General features: G+C 42.6%; 2 protein-coding genes across 2 annotated transcripts; both read right to left on the reverse strand.

The window, feature by feature from the left end:
- Positions 1–544: 544 nt before the first annotated feature.
- LOC308649099 (serpin B9-like) lies at positions 545–7,310 on the reverse strand (the record flags this gene model as incomplete). Its single annotated transcript, XM_081294454.1, has 6 exons — positions 545–949; positions 1,671–1,826; positions 2,791–2,933; positions 4,320–4,437; positions 5,002–5,139; positions 7,143–7,310. 6 exons carry the CDS (start codon positions 7,308–7,310, stop codon positions 545–547), a joined length of 1,128 nt encoding a protein of 375 aa, XP_081150580.1.
- Positions 7,311–12,583: 5,273 nt separating this feature from the next.
- On the reverse strand, positions 12,584–17,338 carry LOC308649287 (uncharacterized protein; the record flags this gene model as incomplete). Its single annotated transcript, XM_081294925.1, has 3 exons — positions 12,584–12,747; positions 15,312–15,526; positions 16,797–17,338. 3 exons carry the CDS (start codon positions 17,336–17,338, stop codon positions 12,584–12,586), a joined length of 921 nt encoding a protein of 306 aa, XP_081151051.1.
- Between the last annotated feature and the right edge of the window lie 2,968 nt (positions 17,339–20,306).

Here is a 20,306-nt window from a genome sequence, read left to right on the forward strand (position 1 = left end):
TTGCAATGGTGATTCGTGAATGCCAAAGGTAGACAAAATGTTCATTAAAGTTTTTTGGTTTTTTGGTTGTACATGGACACAATATCTTTATTTTATTTATTTTAATTTATATGTGGTGATGAGAGTCTAACCCTAACTTGCTAGACAAGTGCTCTACCATTGAGACACACCTTCCTTGAAGTACCAGGAAAGCACAAGATAAGTAGAAGGAATTGCATGTGGAATGAGTGGGAAATGTGTTAGGGGTCATCTGGGGAAAGTTTGCAAGCTATCCTATGCAATCTGTACTGCACACATAATACAACAGGGAATCAGGACAGTCTATTGGCCATGACCCTGGTTCTATGGTACAAATGAGTGGGCAGTATGGGGACAGCTCAGTGTGGTGCATCATCAGATCACACTGGCAAGTTGTTCAGAAGGCTTAGGACCCTGCCCTCATTTTTCCACTTGGTGTTCACCTAAAGGCCCATCCTTATGAACTGTAGTGAAAATCTGGGGACATGGAAAAAGGGAAAATCTCAATGGAGAGGAAGTACAACCCTTAGGGAGATGAGAACCTACCACAGAACAGAACAGTGTTGGATTCATGATGCCTGATGAAGAAAAGGAAGGGGTGGTCAGCACAGAACATTGGTGAACACGAATCACAGTAACCCACTATATCTATGTTGGTGGCTGCCGCAGCCTCAGTGCCTTCTTCATTCACCTCCACAACACTCTTGTGCACAACCTTGGACAGACACAGGTCTGTCTCAGTTGACATGGCAGAGAAGTCAGCCTGGCCCTGTTGAAAGGCATTGGCCATTCCCAAACGCTGAAGCACAGACTCCATGTCATAATCCTCCTGCAGTTTAAATCTCGGAAGGAGAACTTCCACTTCAGTATTCTGCAAAGAGGCTGCCTTTGTCCAGGCTATGAATTTCTCAAAAGTCAGGTTATTTTCCACCTGAAAGACCAGAATCACAGGTTCATATTCAGACTATGGTGGGTATCGACAGACACACAGACATTTCCATGAATATTCCTTGTTGACTGTCCACACAGGACTGGCAGTGCCTTCAGCTGCCCAGAAACTTGTGAGGGATCTGGCTTTTCTACCACCCCACATGCTATCTCATATATATTTCCCTGCAGGAAGACTGTGGCTGTCCCTCCTTATCCATCCACTAGCAAGCCATGTTTATTTGTGAAAAGCATCTATGCCAAGTCAAGGGTGATTTTCTTGTGTGTTTTTTTTTTGTTTGTTTTTGTTGTTGCTTTGAATGAGGTTTAGTTTTCATACAATAAACCATTGCTGACAAGCCAAAGACACTGGGCAAAGGAAGGGCTCTCAGTGTGGGCCTCTCCAGGAGAGGGACAAGTGCCTATGGTGGAATGTGGCACTGTTTGTGGAAACTCATCCTCACAGTTAGGGACCTGGACAGAGGGAAAGCCCATGGGAGCTGCTCTGCTCCCAGTGACCATTCAGGTCTTCACAGTGCACTGCCACCCTTGAGAGGATGGTTGACTCTCTTGCAATAGGGATCATACCACAAGGAAGCAAGGAGGACAGGGCTGGGCCATTTGGGCTCTTGGGTTGGAGATACTGTGAAGGAAAGGCACAGGGTGTACCCACTTCTTCCCACAGAAATTGTGAGTTCAAAGGAGTGCAGCCCCTCCCAACTCACCACACTGAGGTCCACGTCCTCATCTGGGAGCAGGATGATCATGCTCAGCGTCTTGCCAGCATAGGGCAGCTCCAACACCCGTGTCTGGGCCTCACTGATGTAGACGTAGTTAAAATTGGCTTCTTTCCACATCATCTGCACTGGCCTTTCCTCCTCCTGAGAGGATTGACCACATGAGCACAGCATTTAAAACAGTATTAATAGGAGAAACAAAACTCTGAACTCTTCTGTGGTCCAGCACTGCTAGAAATTAATAAATAGTTATCTGAAACATGCCTTATAAATAAGGGGAGGAGCTTAATACATACAAGCTTCCTTATTGCATTACATGGCATCTTTAGGGTTTACAGAATTAAGCAAAGTACTCTAATATCTGTTTTACTTAAACTTATAGCTCACAGTTGCCCAGGACCTTTGCAGTCATTTTTAATAATAAGAAGCTGCAGATGCTGAACCAATAATGATAAATTATAAATAACAAAAATTCAAGTGTGAGATTATTTTTTAAATATTTTAGTTGTAGTTGGACACAATAACTAGTTATTTTATTTTATTTATTTTTATGTGGTGCTGAAGATCAAACCCAGAGCATTGCACATGATAGGCAAGTACTGTACCACTAAGTCACAACTCCCGTAACTAAATATGAGATTATTTTAATTTAAAGAATAATAGATGGAAAATCTGGGGTGTAGCTTCATGGTACACCACTTGCTTAACATGCAGAAGCTCTGAGGTTGATCCCTCATTGCACAAAATTGTAAAAACAAAACAAAAATCCTGATTCAAGACATGTGCTTTCATATTCCCTCTTTGTACTCTGTCTCATGTCTAATATATATAATAGCAACTATTGTCTATAGGAAGATATTTGTGTCCAGAATAAGGTTAAACCAATACATGTAGGATAATTCTTCAGAGGCAGTTAGAGTCGTAATAGGCTAGAAATCATAATAGATACCACGTATTATTTATTCAAATCAGTTTTCCACTGAGATTAAAATTCATTAAGAGAGATAATAAGTTTGAAATTATTATTAACCATTTATGCCTTTACAAAGTTAAATTTTCTATGCAATTTCTTCATCAGACTAGCATAATTTTTGAAGTCTCTCTCTACCTGGTTTACTTTGAAAGGCATTTCTTCCGTGCTTGATTTGTCAAATGGCTTGTCCCACGTTCCTTGGAAGTAGATGGCATTGACAAGAAGCAGCCTGACCTGCTCATCAATCGAGCCCATTGGTAGCAACTCTGGAATTTTACCTTTTAAGAAAAGCACAAACTCTGTCAGTTACTTTTTTTGAATCTTTAGTGAATAAGCATGACACGATGTCTCGGAGATCCAAACATTCTGCTTTCAAATGTGCTGAGTTTGGATGATACGTATAAAAGTCAAAAATCCCAGCTATGAGTGGTATTCATGACAACAGGCACTGGAAGAGCCACCAAGTTGAAGATATTGAAAGATTTCTATGTCACTGGAGGAAAGCAGATTGGGACAAAGCAGAAACATGACACCAGGATGGAGAAGAAGACAAGCAGCAAAGAAGAGAGGGGCTGGGTAGGAGCTGACATTACCTGTTGTGTGTGGGTAAGAGCAGCGTCAGGTCTAAGGCTCTGTGGTCAGGCCCAGTTCTAACATTGTACAGCTACCTGCAATATTCCTGAGGCACACAGAATTGAATAGCTCCAAAGTAGGGACATGGGAGGAGTTTCTGGAAACTACAGAAGAGATAATATGATATCACCCTCCTGGCACCTGGAATCCCTGGAACAGGTAATGATTTGCGTAGGTGAAGGTATGTCCTTTTTTTCCCTGTATATCAAGTGGTATAGTTCCAAGGAACTAAGAGCATTCCTGCTAATTTGCTGCCTCTAGAGGGCACAAGAAGAAAAGATTCCGAGAAGAAATAGTGGAAAGTACTACCTCTAGTTTTTACTAACTCATTTGTTAGCAGAAATAGAGACATTCCTAGTGGTGTATAAGTGCCTGGATGGTTCAAACATCAAAGCATTATTGATCTAGAGGACAAAGGTTAGAACCTGTCACACCCTAAAAAGAAATTAGTATGTTTTAACCTCACAAGCAGGGTGTTTTCAATCTGTGGAATGGATCAGCCCTGAAAGTGATTCTGTAGTTGACTAATCAAGTCTAGGCTTCTCAAATCTGATGAAGTGTGCTTAAGTGAGAGATAGGAAAGAAGAAGTAGGAGAATTCACCTTAAAAGTGGGAGGAATGAAGTCCAAACTGATCCCAGGAAGAGCAGGGCCAAGGTCATGACTTGGGAAGATCTGGCCATTGATCTGTTCTCATAGATGAGAGTCACCTGCTCTGTGAACAATACAGGCCAGTGACATGTAAAGTATTATATGGGAAATCTGAATCACAAGTTTCTATTGACACTTGCATCAGCCACTCTGGCCCTGGGAAAACAGACAGCATTAATTGTCTGGTTTTGAAAACCTGAGCACTGATCAGATCTTCTGTGAGCCACTAGGTTCACAGGCACCAAGAGGCTCAGCCAGGCAACCTTGCTCTAATGTTTCTGCAACACCAGTGACATTAGCAGTGAGGAGGAGAGGTAGAGGAGAGAGGAGAGGAGAACAGAGGTGGGGTGGGAGGAGAGGGAAATAACTTATAATTCTGACCTTTTGTTTCTTTAGAGACCCAAGTATTTATATGCTCCCTGGACTCCTCTGTAGCTTCAGCAAAGGACAGCAGCTCCAGCTCCGCATGGTAAAACTGAAGACAGGACGCCTTAAATGTCTTTGGAGAGAAATAGTTCAAATGGTCAGGTTGCTCAATAAAATGACAGTGAGCTTCAAAGCATTATGAATGCTAGCTTTAGGCTATTCTAAAAATTAAAATCATGATCAAAAATTAAGCTACTTGATTATGAAACCTTTTCATTTGTAAGGAGATATTTTCTGAGCTTGGAAAAACTAGAGAAAATAAATGAAATTTTAGATATTGCCAAAATTGAAATAATACAAGTTATGAGTGTATAATTGGATTCCTTATTAAAAAATAGTTTATTCTGAGTTTCTCAAGTTCTCAAGAATATTGTTCTTTTTTTGCAAGTTTTTGCAGTACTGGGGATTGAGCTCAGGACCTTGAGCATAGTAGGCAAATGCTGTACCAAGACAGTTTTTCATTTTGTTTTCAAGATGAGGGTGTCACTAGGTTGCCCAAGACGGCCACTAACTCTCCATTCTCCCATCTAAGCCTCCCAAGTGTACCATCCTGCCTGGTCTCTAGGGTCTCTCTTCTGGGTTGTATATCACCAGGTATTTCAAATACAACTTTTATTGTTCTGCTGACTCAACTTACTGAGAGGAAATCACAAGTCTTCTCTCCAAAGAGCCTGTTGGCTGTTGTAAGCAAGTACTTTGAGCCAGGCTTGTTCACTTGGGTGAGAAGCATCTGGAAGCCCTTATGGATGTCTTCCTCTGTGTTTAAAGACATTGCCTGTGAAGGAAAGCAAGAAAACCCTCTCAGTTTTGATCTTGATCTCCACAAGAATTTTCAAGCAATTCTTCTCAAATACTGCATGAATTTATCCTTTGAGAGGAAGTTGATTCTAATTGAGAAGTGGCACTGGTGGGATAGGTGGAGAGAGGGGCCAGGAAACTGCTGAGTAAAAGCCATGGCTCTTGCACCTGCAGTAAGCTCTCTACATAATTTATAGATGAGCAATAAAACAAAATGAAAGGGGCATGAGAAGTTCAGAAAAGGGACTATTAATTCCTGCATCCCACAGACACCATAAAGTTGTCAGAAATAGAGAATAACTTGCCTTTATTTATGTACAAAATGATGTAGTTCAAAATACTGAAATAACTTGCATCTATTTATTTACAAAAAAGATGCAGTTCTAAAAAGTAAAAATCAAAAAAAAATTTGGACAGGAATGCAATCATCATGATAGTATAAAATGAGTAATACCATTAATAAGAATAAATTAGTTCTTAAACAGTATCCTAGAGAGAGATAATATATGTATACTATATGATACTTTATATTTCAATAAAGGTGTCATATTGCATCAGAAGAAGAGTTTCATTTGACTCTGAAATAAAGAAATCCCACAGTTTATATTTAATGACCTCAATGTAGGAAACTAAAAATCAATAACACTACAAATAAAATACCAACAATATGAAAATTAACCTACTATTTATTAAAAACAGTTTCTTAAGAAATAACTCTTTTATGTAGCAATCAAATAACTAACATATTGTCTATTTTTTTCTTTAGATTTACTCAGCACTAGCTTTTGACATTGTATAAATAAGTGACAGTGCAGCACAACTTTGGGACGCAATCTTAAATGTTGGTACTGAAAAAAGCTATAAAACTAATTTTTCTAGAATTTGTAAAATTACTTCCATTTCCCAACATAATTAAATTTAAATGACATTTATTTTCTCAGTCATCCAGTTGGTCAACATACATGCTTTGTTTGTTAGATATTAGCCAGAAAATATGAAGAAAAGTCCTGTCGCCTAGCAAAGATGTACAACCAAATTGACAAACCTGTTGTATCAGCTGGACTGCCCTCTAATGGACTATATGAGGTATTCAGCTAAGAGGTCAATATGACTTGGTTTGACAATTAAATTCGACAGAAAATATATAAACATCTTATATCCTACACAAACTGAAGTTTCCTGAATAATTTAAAACCCAAAATAAAAACCTTTTAGTAAATTAATTTTTACCAGGAAAGAAATTGGCAGAATGACAATTCTACAAGTAACCAATTTGAATCATTTTGGAAATTGGTAATGAAGGTTTATGTAGTTTCAGTCTTTTCAACCTTGGAGGCAGATCTGAAACAACAGTAGTAACAGGCAGGAGCAACAGGCATAATGTAACAACAATCTTTTGTAAATATTTCTGTATTAACACAATCATATTTTTGTTACTCTATTCACTCTACAGATGTTTTCTTATGCATAAACATGAGTCACAGTGGACACATGCTGAGTAGCTCATATCTCTTAAGTCTCTTGTCACAAGAAGCAATAGAAGTTCTTTGAGTCATTTCCTCTGTGAAACACAATTTTGAGTAGCAAGTTGTTTTTCCTCTGTGGCTCATGCCCAGGCCTGAGACTTGCAGTACTGTAGGACCAGTTTACCATCACTTCCCAAACATCCCTCAGCTGGGGGAGGAGCAAAGGACTGATTCCCATAAGTGAACAACTGTTCCAAGGCCACAATTTTAAGGAACTTCTTGATGAACTCAAGTAAAGTTATAAATGAAAAAGGGATTACACAGTGACCCCCTGCAAGCAACCACCACAACATCTCACTGGAGGAAACTCCTCACCTCTCTTCATTCTGTATCCCCTCCCTGAAATGGTCCAGGCTCACCCCTCCTTCCTCAACAGTTATGGAAAAACTCAAGGAGGTGATAAAGGACAACCCTTGCAGACCAGTCTCTCCTCCTGGGTGACAGGCAGGCTTACCTGAGCCATCTGGCCTTTGGTGTTCCCATTTGCCCCCAGGAGGACCATGCCCAAGGCAGAGGAGATGCTCAGGGGAGAAAAAAACACATTTTGTGAAGGTCTGTCTTGACACAGCATCTTCAAAACCTGGATGGCAAAGGTACCATTTGCTTTTGAAAGAGAATCCATGATGCAGAGTCTGGGGACAAAGAAGACAGAGAAACACAATGAAATGGGGCTGAGGACACTGTGTGTGGTCTGTTTGGCTTTCATTTTTCTTGTGAATTCAGAAAATTTCTGAGTACCAGTGAAAACCATGGGAGTGGATTAGACATGTGAGGAAGGGGCTGGTGTCTGTAGAACATCAAACTGTCTAGGAAAGGAAGAGCAGAAAAGCATGCATAGGAGAACAGAAGTTGACAGGTCAAAGAAAGAAGAGTGAGTAGTCAAAGCCAGAGCAAGGAGGTGCTGCTTGAAGCCAGAGACAGTGGAGTGTAAACACCATGGGGAAGCTCTATGCATGAGACCCTCCCTCACGGGTGGCTAGCCCTAGACCTTGGGAAACCTCCCTGACTCCTTCCCATTTCTCAAAGATCCCCCAATCCTATGTCCAAGCAAGCATTTAGCCCCCTCCCAAATCATTCTACCCCACCCCACTTCTCCAGCCCCTGTGATCCTATGCATAGTCTGAACCACCTGGCTCCTCTCCAGAGCCTCTGAGCTCCCTGACCCAGAGATCCCCAGTACCATCTGCCCCTGCTCACTAAAATGCAAATCAAGTGGGCTGGGGAGCCTCAGAACATGGGCTCCCCCAATTAGGACCCCAGATAGATAGACACACAGAATACTGAAAGGGAAGTGCTATCTTGATCCTATGAGCTCTCCCTTAAATCTCCAGTGACCCTAGGGATAAGCTCAAAATGTGTTTTGTAAATGGCATCCCACCTGCCTGGCCCCATCCCTTGCTGCAGTCCTCCTCTGTCACAGCATCCACTTCTACCCACCCTGATCCCCCCCAATCACCTCTGAGCTTTGGCAAACACTGATATCCAACTTAAAAGGCTTCCTACTCCATCCCTGTCACCATGCTCCAATCACTCATTGCTCGCTTCTAGGCTCAGCACCAGGAGGCCTCTGATGTCTTAGTCTAGAGCTCCCTCCTACCCACCCTGACTCATCACTGCTAATTGTAATTCCTTGTCTCATTTATTGTTGGACCCACAAGACTGGCCACTGTCTGCAGGAAAGGTACCTGGCATCCTGATTCTAAGCACCTGCAAGTATGCTCAGGAAACAGCAAGATTTCCATCAATTAGGGGAAAATCTCAGATAAATAAAGGGTGCACTGGTTTTGAACTGGATACTGGAGATTTTAAAAGCACAGTAAAAAGTAAGGCAGAAGTTACTCTGTGACTCCCTGAGGAGAGAGGAGACATGAGAAAATAAGGCAAGTAGGTTGGAGTGGTGTTGGAGCATGAACACCCAACATGGTGAGGGTCAGGGCCATGGGCAGGCAAGAGGCAAGCAGAAAAGCCAGGAGGCTGTGCAGCATCTTTGTTTTCATGAAATCATGCTGCCCTTCTCTGGGACTTGCCCTAAGCAAGGTCCTCCTGCACCATTGACCCCCATGATCTCCCAAGTAGCTGTTTCTCTAAACACAGCAATTACATTGACTTGTCTTTTCTCATCTCAGTCTCTGGCATCCCTTCTCCCAGTGGTGGCCTGGGGTTTCTAAAACTTGCCTTGATCCACTGTCACTTCAGCCCCTGCACAGAGAAGTCCTCACCTGCCACCTTCCACACAGTCTCTCCCTCAGGTCTCAGTGCTGCTAGCCTTGTGCTGACTTCTGAATCACAGGACCAGGATCTACAGCTGTGCCTCTCTCAGGTCCACTCTGGGGCTTCTGCACTCCCAGAGACCTTTTACCAGGCCTGATTAGATCTGGGAATTCCTACCTTCCAATCAGCATTCAGTGCCCCAGGGAAGAAATCCAGTGTGACCTGGGTCAGGTCACTAATCCTCTTGCTCTTGCTCCCCTAGCCTGGCCTCTGTCACACACTGGTTTGCACTGGAACACCAAGGGAGACATTGAGGTGGAGTTGCACACAGCATGTTTTCTAGAGGATTCTGAAAGTGAAAGCACTCTAAACTGACAGCCAAAGGCAGGCTGCAAAGTCCCATGGGAATAACACAGTGGGAACTGGGGAAGGACACAAAATCTACAACTTTGGGCCTCCTTACTTCCAGAAAGCAAAGACAGAATGACAGGCTGAGATTTTAGGGGAGGAAAGTCGTATAGGTCTGTATTCTGAGGCTCCTGCCTGACACAAATGAGAGATTCAGCTAAATGGAATGTGTCCCTTTCCCTTATATCCTGTTAGTGGGAACATAAATTAGCCTCATCACTATGGAAAATGGTAAGGAGTTTCTTCAGGAACTAAAGGTAGTGCTACCGACCTCATGATCCAGTTATACCAGTCTCCTCTGTGTACATGTGAAGGAATCAAAGTCAGCATAGTACAGAGACAGCTGCATACCCATGTTTGTCCCAGCAGAGTTCACAAAAGCCAAGTTATGGAATCAGCCTAGGTGCTCATTAACAGATAACTTCATAAAAAAAAAATGTCGTAAGTATATATATACAGTAGAGTTTAATTTAGCCATAAAAAGGAAGTAAATATAATTTGTAGGAAAACGAATGCAACTGTAAAACATCATATTAAACAAAACAAGTATCTCATGTTTTCTTTCATATGTAGAATCTAGAGAATAATATAAAATGACATGAAAGTAGAAGATGGACTAATAGGGAAGATAAGGGTGAGGGAAATTACAAGGGGTGAGGGAGAGTGTGTTACAGGTAGGGTGGATTCAGTTAAAGTACTTTACATTCATGTATGAAATTGCTACAATTAAACAATTTTTTTGCATAATTACTATGAGCTCATAATTATCTAAAAACAATTTTTTAAAAATGTTGTTTCCAAGGGCTGTGTATGTATATAACTTAGCTGTAATGTGCTTGCCTCTTATGCACAAGACCCTGGCTTAATCCCCAGCACCAGAAAAATAAAAATAAAAACTTTGTTTTCCAGTTTCTACACCACTCATTATTACCAGTGCAGCAACCTCATAGAGAACACATTTCTCCTAAATCTGAGCAGCTGATCTATTTTCCAACTTTTGGTGCTTAGGCTGTGGAACTGGTATATAAGCAGTCCTACTCCTCATTGGCAATGTGACAGAAACAGACTGAATCAAAATGGCTCGGACCTCAAGTGTGTCCATCAGCAGGTTCTGAGGCAGGGACCACCTGGAGCACATTGGTTTAGTAGTTCATGTCATCCAAGCTCCACACTCTTTCCCATCCCTCTTTGTACCAGCTTCAAGCAATTGGAAGTACTTCATGTTGACATGTTGCCCAAGAAAGAGAACAGACCAAATATCTCTTCCTCTGAAGCAGGGAGAATTTCCTAGAAGTTTGTCCATCAGCAGATACCTGTCTGTTTTCAAATTAATGAAAATTAGTTTTCTCTCCTGAGTGCCTGAATTATGGTGAGGAAAAATATTTAACAGGCCATTTTCTTAGGTGCCAATCCTCCATTTACATTACTCCAAGAATGAGGGCTTCCATAAACTTTGTACCCTATGTGCCATACCATTTTTTTAATAGCACCTTTTTTCTTTGGCACATGCTTGTAATCCCATCGGCTAGGGAGGCAGAGGTAGGAGGATCCAGAGTTCAAACCCAGCCTAAGCAAATTAGCAAGACCCCGTCTCAATCAAAAATAAAAGTATCTGGGGATGAGGTTCAGTGGTTAGGTATCCCTGGCTTTAATCTCTGTATACAAAATAAATCAATGAATAAACATGAAGATGAACAGATAAATAATGCTTGTTAAAAGATGAATATGTATACCATAATATTGGAAAAAGAAGGAATCTGAGACATTCTAAATTCAGTTTTCAGCAGAATGAAGGAAAGAAAAGAGTATAACTGATAGTTTCAAGCTAACACAACAAAGAAAAAAATAACTGAAGCATATTTTTTGATATATTTTAAGATCAGCCATTGAGACAAAATTTTATTCTGCTTATCGACTCAACCAACCAAGAGGCTATAGAAACATGTCTCTACTGACTCTCTTCCTATCCCAGGTCATATCTCTCTTCTCACTATTCATTGTAGATTTAATGAAAGTAATCTGCACCTCCTGATCCCTGGATTTTTATGACAAAATATCTTTAGATCCAGTGGACATTTTTCCAGCTGCTACCTGGTAATGCTGCTAGTGACAGGGAATTTGCCCTCGGACCAGGCTAGCAATGTGCACAGCTTGATAAACCCATGTATTTCAGAGATCTCTCAATCTCAAAATTAGGGTTTAACAATAATCACCCCTTTAAATCCTACAATTCAGGTTGTTCACAGAGCTGTACAACTGTCTCCAATGTCTGAGTCCAGAACATTTACATCACTTCAAAAACAAATGGGATACTCATTTATAATTATTCTCCAGTCCCACCTCCCTCTCCCCCAATCTCTGGCAACCACTAATCCATTTTTTTTCTCTATGTATTTGCCTATTGAGAGCATTTCACATAAGGAATCATACAATATGAGGTATTTTGTTATTGCCTTCTTTTACTAACCTGATGTTTTCAAGAATCATTCTTCTTAGTTCAAGGTATGGGCATTTATCACTTTTTGTGTTGGAAAAATACTCATAATAATATTGGGTGTATATATGTTCATTTTTAAATTTCATCAATTAGTAGGCATTTAGTTGGCTTGGTTCCATCATCTGTCTGTTAAGAACAATGCTGCTATGAACATTTGTGAACAATTTTTGTGTAGACGTATTTTCTTGAATCTACCTTGAATAGAGACCTAACTGTGAAATTTCTTGTTGATAGGATAATTCTGCATTTAATTTTATGTAGAACTACCAAACTAATTTGCAAAGTTACTGCATGAATTTAAATTCCCACTAGCAATGAGAGTTTTAGTTTCTCTATGTCTATTGTCTGATTGTTGCTAGTGCGCATGGTGAGATATTTCACTGCAGATTTGAATTGTATTCCATTGATATGTTATGATGTTGTGCTTCTTTTCATGTGCTTATTGGTCTATTATATATCTTTCTCAAAGAAATGCCCATTAAAATGTTTTTTCCTAGTTTTAAGTTGGGTTAGGATTTATTTTACTATTGAGTTTTTAATACCAAATTTTTACTACATGAGTTCTGGTTACTTCCTTATCTCTGGGTAAGTTCTAAATTTTCCCAGGGATAAAATATTTTTCCAGTATGTAACATGTCACACAACACCACATCATGCAACACCACAGCATGCCATGCCAAACCACACCACACTTGACACCATTCAGAGGCTCCAAGCTCTCAGCAGTGGCTTAGGTTGGGAAGGGCAGGATTGAGGCAGTAGACTGGCAGTCCAGGGTGCTAGGTCCCATAGGTCTTCACCACCATCAGGTCATCCAGATGGGGGAGGCTTGAGGGTCCTTCAAGCCATGAGCCAGCCAGTGCAGGCCTGAGGAAGTAGAGGCAGAGGACCGCAGAGGGCCTGGGGGGAGCAGGCCATACTCTGACTCTCACTAGGTACTTTGCTGGAATACATGGAGAAGAAAAGTGATTAACTTCATGATAGTGGGAAATAGCAAGAAAGGGAGTGGATTTCCACTATCTCCTTGGAGGGCATGACCCCAGGACCTAACTTCCTCCCACCAGGCCTCAGCTCTTAAATGTTCTACCACCTGAAGCTAGGTGTGGTGGCATGAGCCCATAGTCCTAGCTCTTTGGAGGCTGAGGCATGATAATCACTTATATCTAGAAGTTCAAGGCCAACCTGGAGAACATGGAGACACATTAGATAAAAATAAAATAATATAAAGAAAAGGAAAGGAAAGAAAAGTTTCTATCACTTGTCAAAACTCCAATTTTGCAAGGATGGGGAGCAAAACTTAGACACCTGGGCCTTTGCGGGACATTTCATATCCAAACCACAGATAAAGGTTGTTGGCAAACAGCTCATTTTTCAGTTTGATTTTATTTATTTTTATTTATTTTTTTTTTGTAAGAAACAAGTTTTTTATTCACATATCTCATGGTCCCCAAGGATTCTTTCTTTCTTTTTTCTTTCTTTCTTTCTTTTTTTTATCTTTTATTTTTTTTTATTGGTTGATCAAAACATTGCAAAGCTCTTGACATATCATATTTCATACATTAGATTCAAGTGGGTTATAAACTCCCATTTTTACCCCAAATACAGATTGCAGAATCACATCGGTTACACATCCACATTTTTACATACTGCCATATTAGTGACTGTTGTATTCTGCTACCTTTCCTATCCTCAACTATCCCCCCTCCCCTCCCCTCCCATCTTCTCTCTCTACCCCATCTACTGTAATTCATTTCTCTCCTTGTTTATTTTCCCATTCCCCTAACAACCTCTTATATGTAATTTTGTGCAACAATGAGGGTCTCCTTCCATTTCCATGCAATTTTCCTTTTCTCTCCCTTTCCTGTGGGAGGCCAACATTACGGGTGACTGAGTTACACTCCCCAGCTGGGTGCTGAGGCACTCAGTCACAGAAATGGGTGTGTCTTGCTACACCCCATGGGTGAAGCTATGCTCATGTGTTCCTTTGTAATATAACCCCTTGCCCTGTTTAGGATAGAATCTTCCATGGAAGCGCCTTGTGTGTGTCCCCTTCTCTTCCTGTGCCCTTGGGTGTGGCCTACCCAGGTGTCAGTCAACCTGCTGACAGTGGACATCATGAAGACAGACTCAGCCCCCTGAAACCTGACCCCTTGCCTCATTTGAATAGTTTCTCCTCAATAAAAGGGGTCAGCACGTGCTCTCGCTCTCTTTCTTTCTGCAGACCCTTAAGGTCAGAGGAGCCGTCACAGCAACCCCAAAGAAAAAGGTATTTGTGTCTCTTGTGTGGTTATTTCATGCAGCCCAGTTAGCCCAGTTTAACTAGAGTGACCCCTGAGCCTTTTAGTCGCGAGAACAGAAACCCGGCACTTTCCCTCCCACCTCATGTCTCTATTTAATGTTAATCTTTTCTTCCTGCTCTTCCTCCCTGCTCTGTTCTTAGTTGCTCTCATTATATCAAAGAAGACATTTGGCACTTGTTTTTTAGGGATTGGCTAGCTTCACTTAGCATAATCTGCTCTAGTGCCATCCATTTCCCTGCAAATTCCATGATTTTGTCATTTTTTAGTGCTGCGTTGTCGCGACCCCCTTGCCCGCAAGGAAGACGCAACACCAGGAATCTTCTTTCAGCCGTTTATTCGGATCCTCGAACTTTCTTCTACTTTTCCCGGAAGCCCCTCCCAGCCTTAATAAAGTATCCCAAGGCCCAATGCAAAGCTGCCACGTGGAGCTTTCTCATAGGGTGTTAAAGAACCATGCACCAACTCTCCCAAATAAGGAGTTGTTTGTCACAGACCACAACGAGGCCAGCGCCATCTTGTAATGGCGACCACAGTCCGCCGAAGCGGCTCACCACAGTTCCCCCTTTTGTTTTCTAAAAACAATACAGGCGAGAGTAGAGGTCCTATCCCACTGTGCAGAAAGGGCTGCATAGTATGGCTCAGCCCCAAGGAGGCGCCTTCCCCAGATCTGAGACCATATCAGCCGACGCTTTTTCCGTGGGACGGGGCGTGGACGCGTCTAACCCGCATGCAATAGGACGTGCTCTCCTTGAGGTCCACTCCAAGGATCACTCAAGTGCAGTGCCTTGCCTCGCATCCTGTATCGTGACGATGGTGGACGAAGGGGGACAGCCGAGGCTGAACTGTGGCTGTTTAGAAATACAACGACAAACAAGTTGGTAACACCCTAAAAGAAAGGCACGGGTCCTAAAGCGATAGAAAAGCACTAGTGTGGAAACCCATCTGTGTGCAATGGCAGTAAAGCCGGCAGAGTGCAAGGGCTTTCCAACACTAAGAGAATAGCAAGAAGAGACATGTCGTTCCCAGTGCAATGTCCGTAAAACTTGGGGTGCAACGACCATGTCAAAGATTTACTGTTTAATTTGCGCAAGCCAAACTTGAGGTGAGTTGTCATTTTCTAAAGCTGCAAGAGCTTGTATGATCATAGCCTTATCATGAGCATTGCGGGCCTTGAGGCGACAGAGAAACCACAAGCAGAGAACCATACCGAAACAAAACATTGCATCAAAAATGTCTACCCCCACCCACTCTTTAAAAAAGGAAAAGGCAGAAGATATCCAATCGGTGAATTGACCCAAAGTTATGGGATCGACATGGGTACTATTCAAGACAGCTATCTGGGTTAGTTGAGACTGGATCAGGTCTTCCGCTGCCATGGACCAATTTCCGGCCAAGTATTCGCCAATGATACGGGAAGCATTCCTGGAATCATTAAATCTGACAGAGGTTATACATAAATGTGCACGTTGGTCAACACAGCCCAAAAGCACTAGGTCAGCCAATTCTTCTACCTGAGCTTGGAGTAAATCTATTCTTTGGTTGGCAGCTAAAATCCCTGACAAAATATGTTGATTAATTGTATTTTGGGATTCAAGTATGGTGGAAGTTTGTTGAACAACTTGATTAACAGTGGCAGCAGTCTGCACTTGATTGGCCATGGCCACTCCGGCCGCGACCGCTGCAGCAGCAGATACCGCCACGGCTGTCACTATAGCAGCCGTGATTCCAAAATCCCTGCGGACTCTAAGTAGCTCAACAATGGGGAATTTGTCAGGGTCCGCAGTGACTGGGATTGGGACAAAAGTTGGAATTTTCATAACCACTGCCACAGTCGAGGAACCATCCCAACATTCAGCTAAGAGACAGGTAACATTAGAACAATCCAGCATCTCTGACGAGGTGTCATTAGCCAAAAGGAGTAAGAACGGGGATTGAACACAAACCGCTGCAGGGGGCAATGTGGCATTATCTAACAGAGAGTTGAACGAAACAGATGTGAGTCTATTACCTCGCTCACTCTCGTAAACAGTGCCAGAAACATTAGCCAGCCAACTTTTGGCCCCCAGCAATCGAGCCAATGCAGAAATATCAGCTGAAGCCCCCTTGTTGTTGGAAATCAGCCATTGAAACCAGGACCAACCCGCTCCTGTAGAGGAGTTGGCACTGTTGTTAAAGTTGTAAACATGCCTCTTAAGAGAGGGGGAAAAGGAGAAACCTTTAGCAACTTGACGTTTCTCCCAAGAATGATCCTGACAAGGCGTGAATGTTGGGGGGAAACCGAGATTAGGGGTACAGTAAGGAGAGGCCTTAAAATGAGTGGCATTATAAAGATTATTAGAAGAAGGAGGCACTGGGATTAGTACCTCAGAGATAATAGCCAAGGTAGTTATGTTTAAAGCAGAGCTACTTGCAGGGGTTCCTGAGCCAGATTGTTCCCCCGAGACTACTTGGCTCAATACAGCACTGAGAATGCTCCCTGAGACCTGACTGGACCGCAATGGATCCTCCCAGTTAGTCAAATTCTTGGTCTTAAGACTGATACAATGAGCGTTCCCAAGGCTAAAACAAAAAACTCCTGTGAGATTAACTTGAGACTGATTGAAAATGCTTTCCACGTCCCCTCTAGGAGAGGCACAGGGAGCAGACATCTCACATGAGGTAGAAAAAAGAGTGGGAAGGACACTAGAATTACCATGAACCGGCATCGGCATTGGCCAAGCCCGTGCCACTGCCCACCACTGCATTGGTGTCGTCTGCGTCATCGGCATCAGCACCAGAGCCAGAGCACTCAGCAGAATGAAGATCCTCATCGCGGGATTGCCGTGGTAATTCTTGTTGCTGAGTAGCTGGCGCCAAGACTCTTCTTGTCAGTCGTTCAGGGACCCACAATGGTTCCGTGCGATCCTGAGGAAAAACACATACAGATCCTCGTGCCCATGTCAGCACGGGGTCAGGGCCGTTCCATTGGCCCGTAAGAACATCTTTCCACTTAACATAGCCAATCACAGAGGGCTGAGGGGACACATGTCTATCGGCCGCAGAGCGACCATGAATATCCAAATTCAAAAAATTAATGGTAAAGAGAGCTAAGGACAGGCGTTCTTTAGGAGTATGTTCAACTCCTATTCCCCCTTTTTGTTTTTGTAAAGTTTCCTTTAAGGTGCGATGAGCACGTTCAACAATGCCTTGCCCTTGAGGATTGTAAGGCAAACCATGAGTAAGTTGTACTCCCATAGTAGAACAAAAGGACGTAAATTGTCTGCCAGTATAAGCAGGTCCATTATCAGTCTTAAGGGACGTGGGCGCACCCCACGCCGCCCAGGCCTCCAGGCAATGAGTAATGACATTACGTGCCTTTTCTCCTGATAAAGCAGAAGCATGAATAATTCCGGAGAACGTGTCAACAGAAACATGGACATACTTGAGGTTACCAAAGTCAGGTATGTGTGTCACATCCATTTGCCAGACAACCAATGGTTTCAATCCCCGTGGGTTCACTCCATAAGTAGGGGGATGAAGAAACGTGACACAATGGGGACAGTGCAATACTATCTGCCGAGCATCTGCTCTCGAAATGGAAAAACGCCTGCGCAGTGTTAAAGCGTTAACATGGAAATTTTGGTGAAATAATTTAGCCTCCTCTAAGGAGGAAGCCAAACAGATCAACTGACCTCTAGTGGCTAAGTCTGCACAGGCATTACCCTGCGATAACGGACCAGGGAGAGAGGTATGAGCCCGAATATGCAGTGGATAAAAAGGAGCAGTGCGGCTACAGATAAGCTGTTGAAGCTGATTAAAGTAAGCAGATACATTACGGGCATCACTAATAGCTCCCACAACCTCCAAGATTTTTAGTGCTTGTACTACATAGATGGAATCCAAAATGAGATTAAAGGGAAAAGAACACTGCTTAAAAACCTCAATAACAATTTGCAGTTCTACCCACTGTGGATTTCCAGGAGCAAATTGATGCTGAACAGGGGGAGAATCATTAATTACATAAGCTCCCATTCCAGACTTGGAACCATCAGTAAAAATGTTAACAGCCCCCGGAATCGGACTGGATGAAGTTACTTTGGGGAAAATGATAGGATGTTCTTTAACAAAATGGAGTAACGGATGAGAAGGGTAATGATTATCAATGTCCCCTTGAAACGAGCAACATAAAATAGCCCAGTTATCTAGAGTAGCACACAAAACACTAAGTTGAGCTTTAGTATAGGGTATAATAAGAGAAGAAGGTGATTGTCCGAAAAATTGAATGCTTTGTTGAATCCCTTTAAGTGCTAATGCTGCAACAGCATCAGGATAATATTCTAAGGATTTTCCTGGGGATACATGTGGGTGTATCCATAGCAAAGGTCCCTCTTGCCATAGTACTCCAGTAGGTTGCCGCATAGTGGCAAGCACACATAGCTGGAAAGGTTTATCACTCTGGAGCCTGTATAAAGTTGCATGTTGTATAGCTTCTTCTACTGACATAAGGGCCGCTCTAGCCTCTTTGGTGAGGCTACGAGGGGAGGTAAGATCTGGATCACCCCTAAGGGTAGCGTACAAAGGCTGTAGCATAACATTAGAAATATGTAAATATCCTCGTATCCAATTAATATCTCCCAGCAGTTTCTGAAAATCATGTAGAGTTTGGAGATCCTGAGTTCGTATGGTGATTTTTTGTGGTCGTAATTTGTCACACCCAATTGTTGCTCCCAAATATTTAATAGAGTCCCCTGTTTGAACCTTTTCAGGTGCGATGTGCAGTCCAAATTGAGCTAACAACTTCACTAGGTCTTCATAGGCCTCATGAACTGTCTGCTCTGATTTAGCAGCCAATAATACATCATCCATATAATGAATGATCTTGATGGAGGAATACTTGTGCCTGAGAGGTGCGAGTGTCTTCCCCACATACATCTGACACATCGTGGGACTATTAGCCATTCCCTGCGGCAACACTACCCACTCGTACCTTTGATCTGGCTCCTCGTGGTTACACGAGGGAAGGGTGAAGGCAAAACGCTGTGAGTCTTTAGGATGCAAAGGAATAGAAAAGAAACAGTCTTTAATGTCAATAACAATAATGTGCCAGCCTTGAGGAACAGAGGAGAGCAGAGGCAGCCCTCTTTGAATGGGCCCCATAAGTTGCATTTGAGCATTAACTGCTCGTAGATCATGCAGTAGGCGCCACTTCCCTGATTTTTTCTTAATGACAAATATGGGAGTATTCCATGGAGAAGTAGAGGGTTGGATATGACCCAAGTCAAGTTGCTCTTTAACTAGAGCATGGGCTGCTGCCAATTTAACCGAGGGAAGAGGCCACTGAGGCACCCAAACAGGCTCCTCGGTAAGCCATGTTATGGATATTTGAGCCCCAGCGGCCCCTAGGAAAAACCCAGACCAAATCTGTCAAGCTTTTGATGACCTTGTACAGGATGCTTACGTCCCTGTAAATGTTTTCCTAGTCCTAGACCTGGCCTATACCCCATATTTTGCATAATCTGTTGGGACACTGGGGAATAGTCATTACTAAGAGTGAACCCCATGTCTTTCATCAAGTCACGGCCCCATAAAGAGATAGGTAAATCAAGCACATAAGGCTGAAAAGTACCATTATGTCCTTCTGGGTCTTTCCAGAATAGATGCCTGCAGCTGATCTGAGGAGCTTGGGCATATCCAAGTCCTCTCAGAGACTGATCAGAAGTCTGCACTGGCCATCCCTTAGACCAGTCCTTAAGTGCAATAATGCTACGGTCTGCCCCTGTATCAAGCAAGCCCACAATAGATTTACCCTCTATACTTAATTCCAAAGTAGGGCGATTGCTCATATCTAGTGACAAATAAGCACAATTCCCTCCGGTGGTACCAATCTCATTTCCTGTCCGTGACCTTAAGTCTGCAGGGAAATGATCATGTAAACTAGGCAAAATTAGTAATTGAGCAATCCGATCCCCTGGGGAGATGGACACAATGCCCCTTGGAGCTTCCACCATAACCTTTACTATCCCAACAGTATCAGGACTTATGACTCCGGGGAAAACATGAAGACCTTGTAAAATAGAGGATGCACGTCCAATTAGCAAACCTACAGTGCCAGGTGGTAGAGGCCCTTTGAACTCAGTTTCCACCAATTGAACTCCCATCTTAGGTGTTAACACGAGTCTGGAGGTGGAATAGAGGTCCAATCCCGCGGCACCTGTAGTGGCTC

Source organism: Spermophilus citellus, assembly GCF_964194105.1.
Source record: "Spermophilus citellus genome assembly, chromosome: 5".
Lineage (NCBI taxonomy): Eukaryota > Metazoa > Chordata > Mammalia > Rodentia > Sciuridae > Spermophilus > Spermophilus citellus.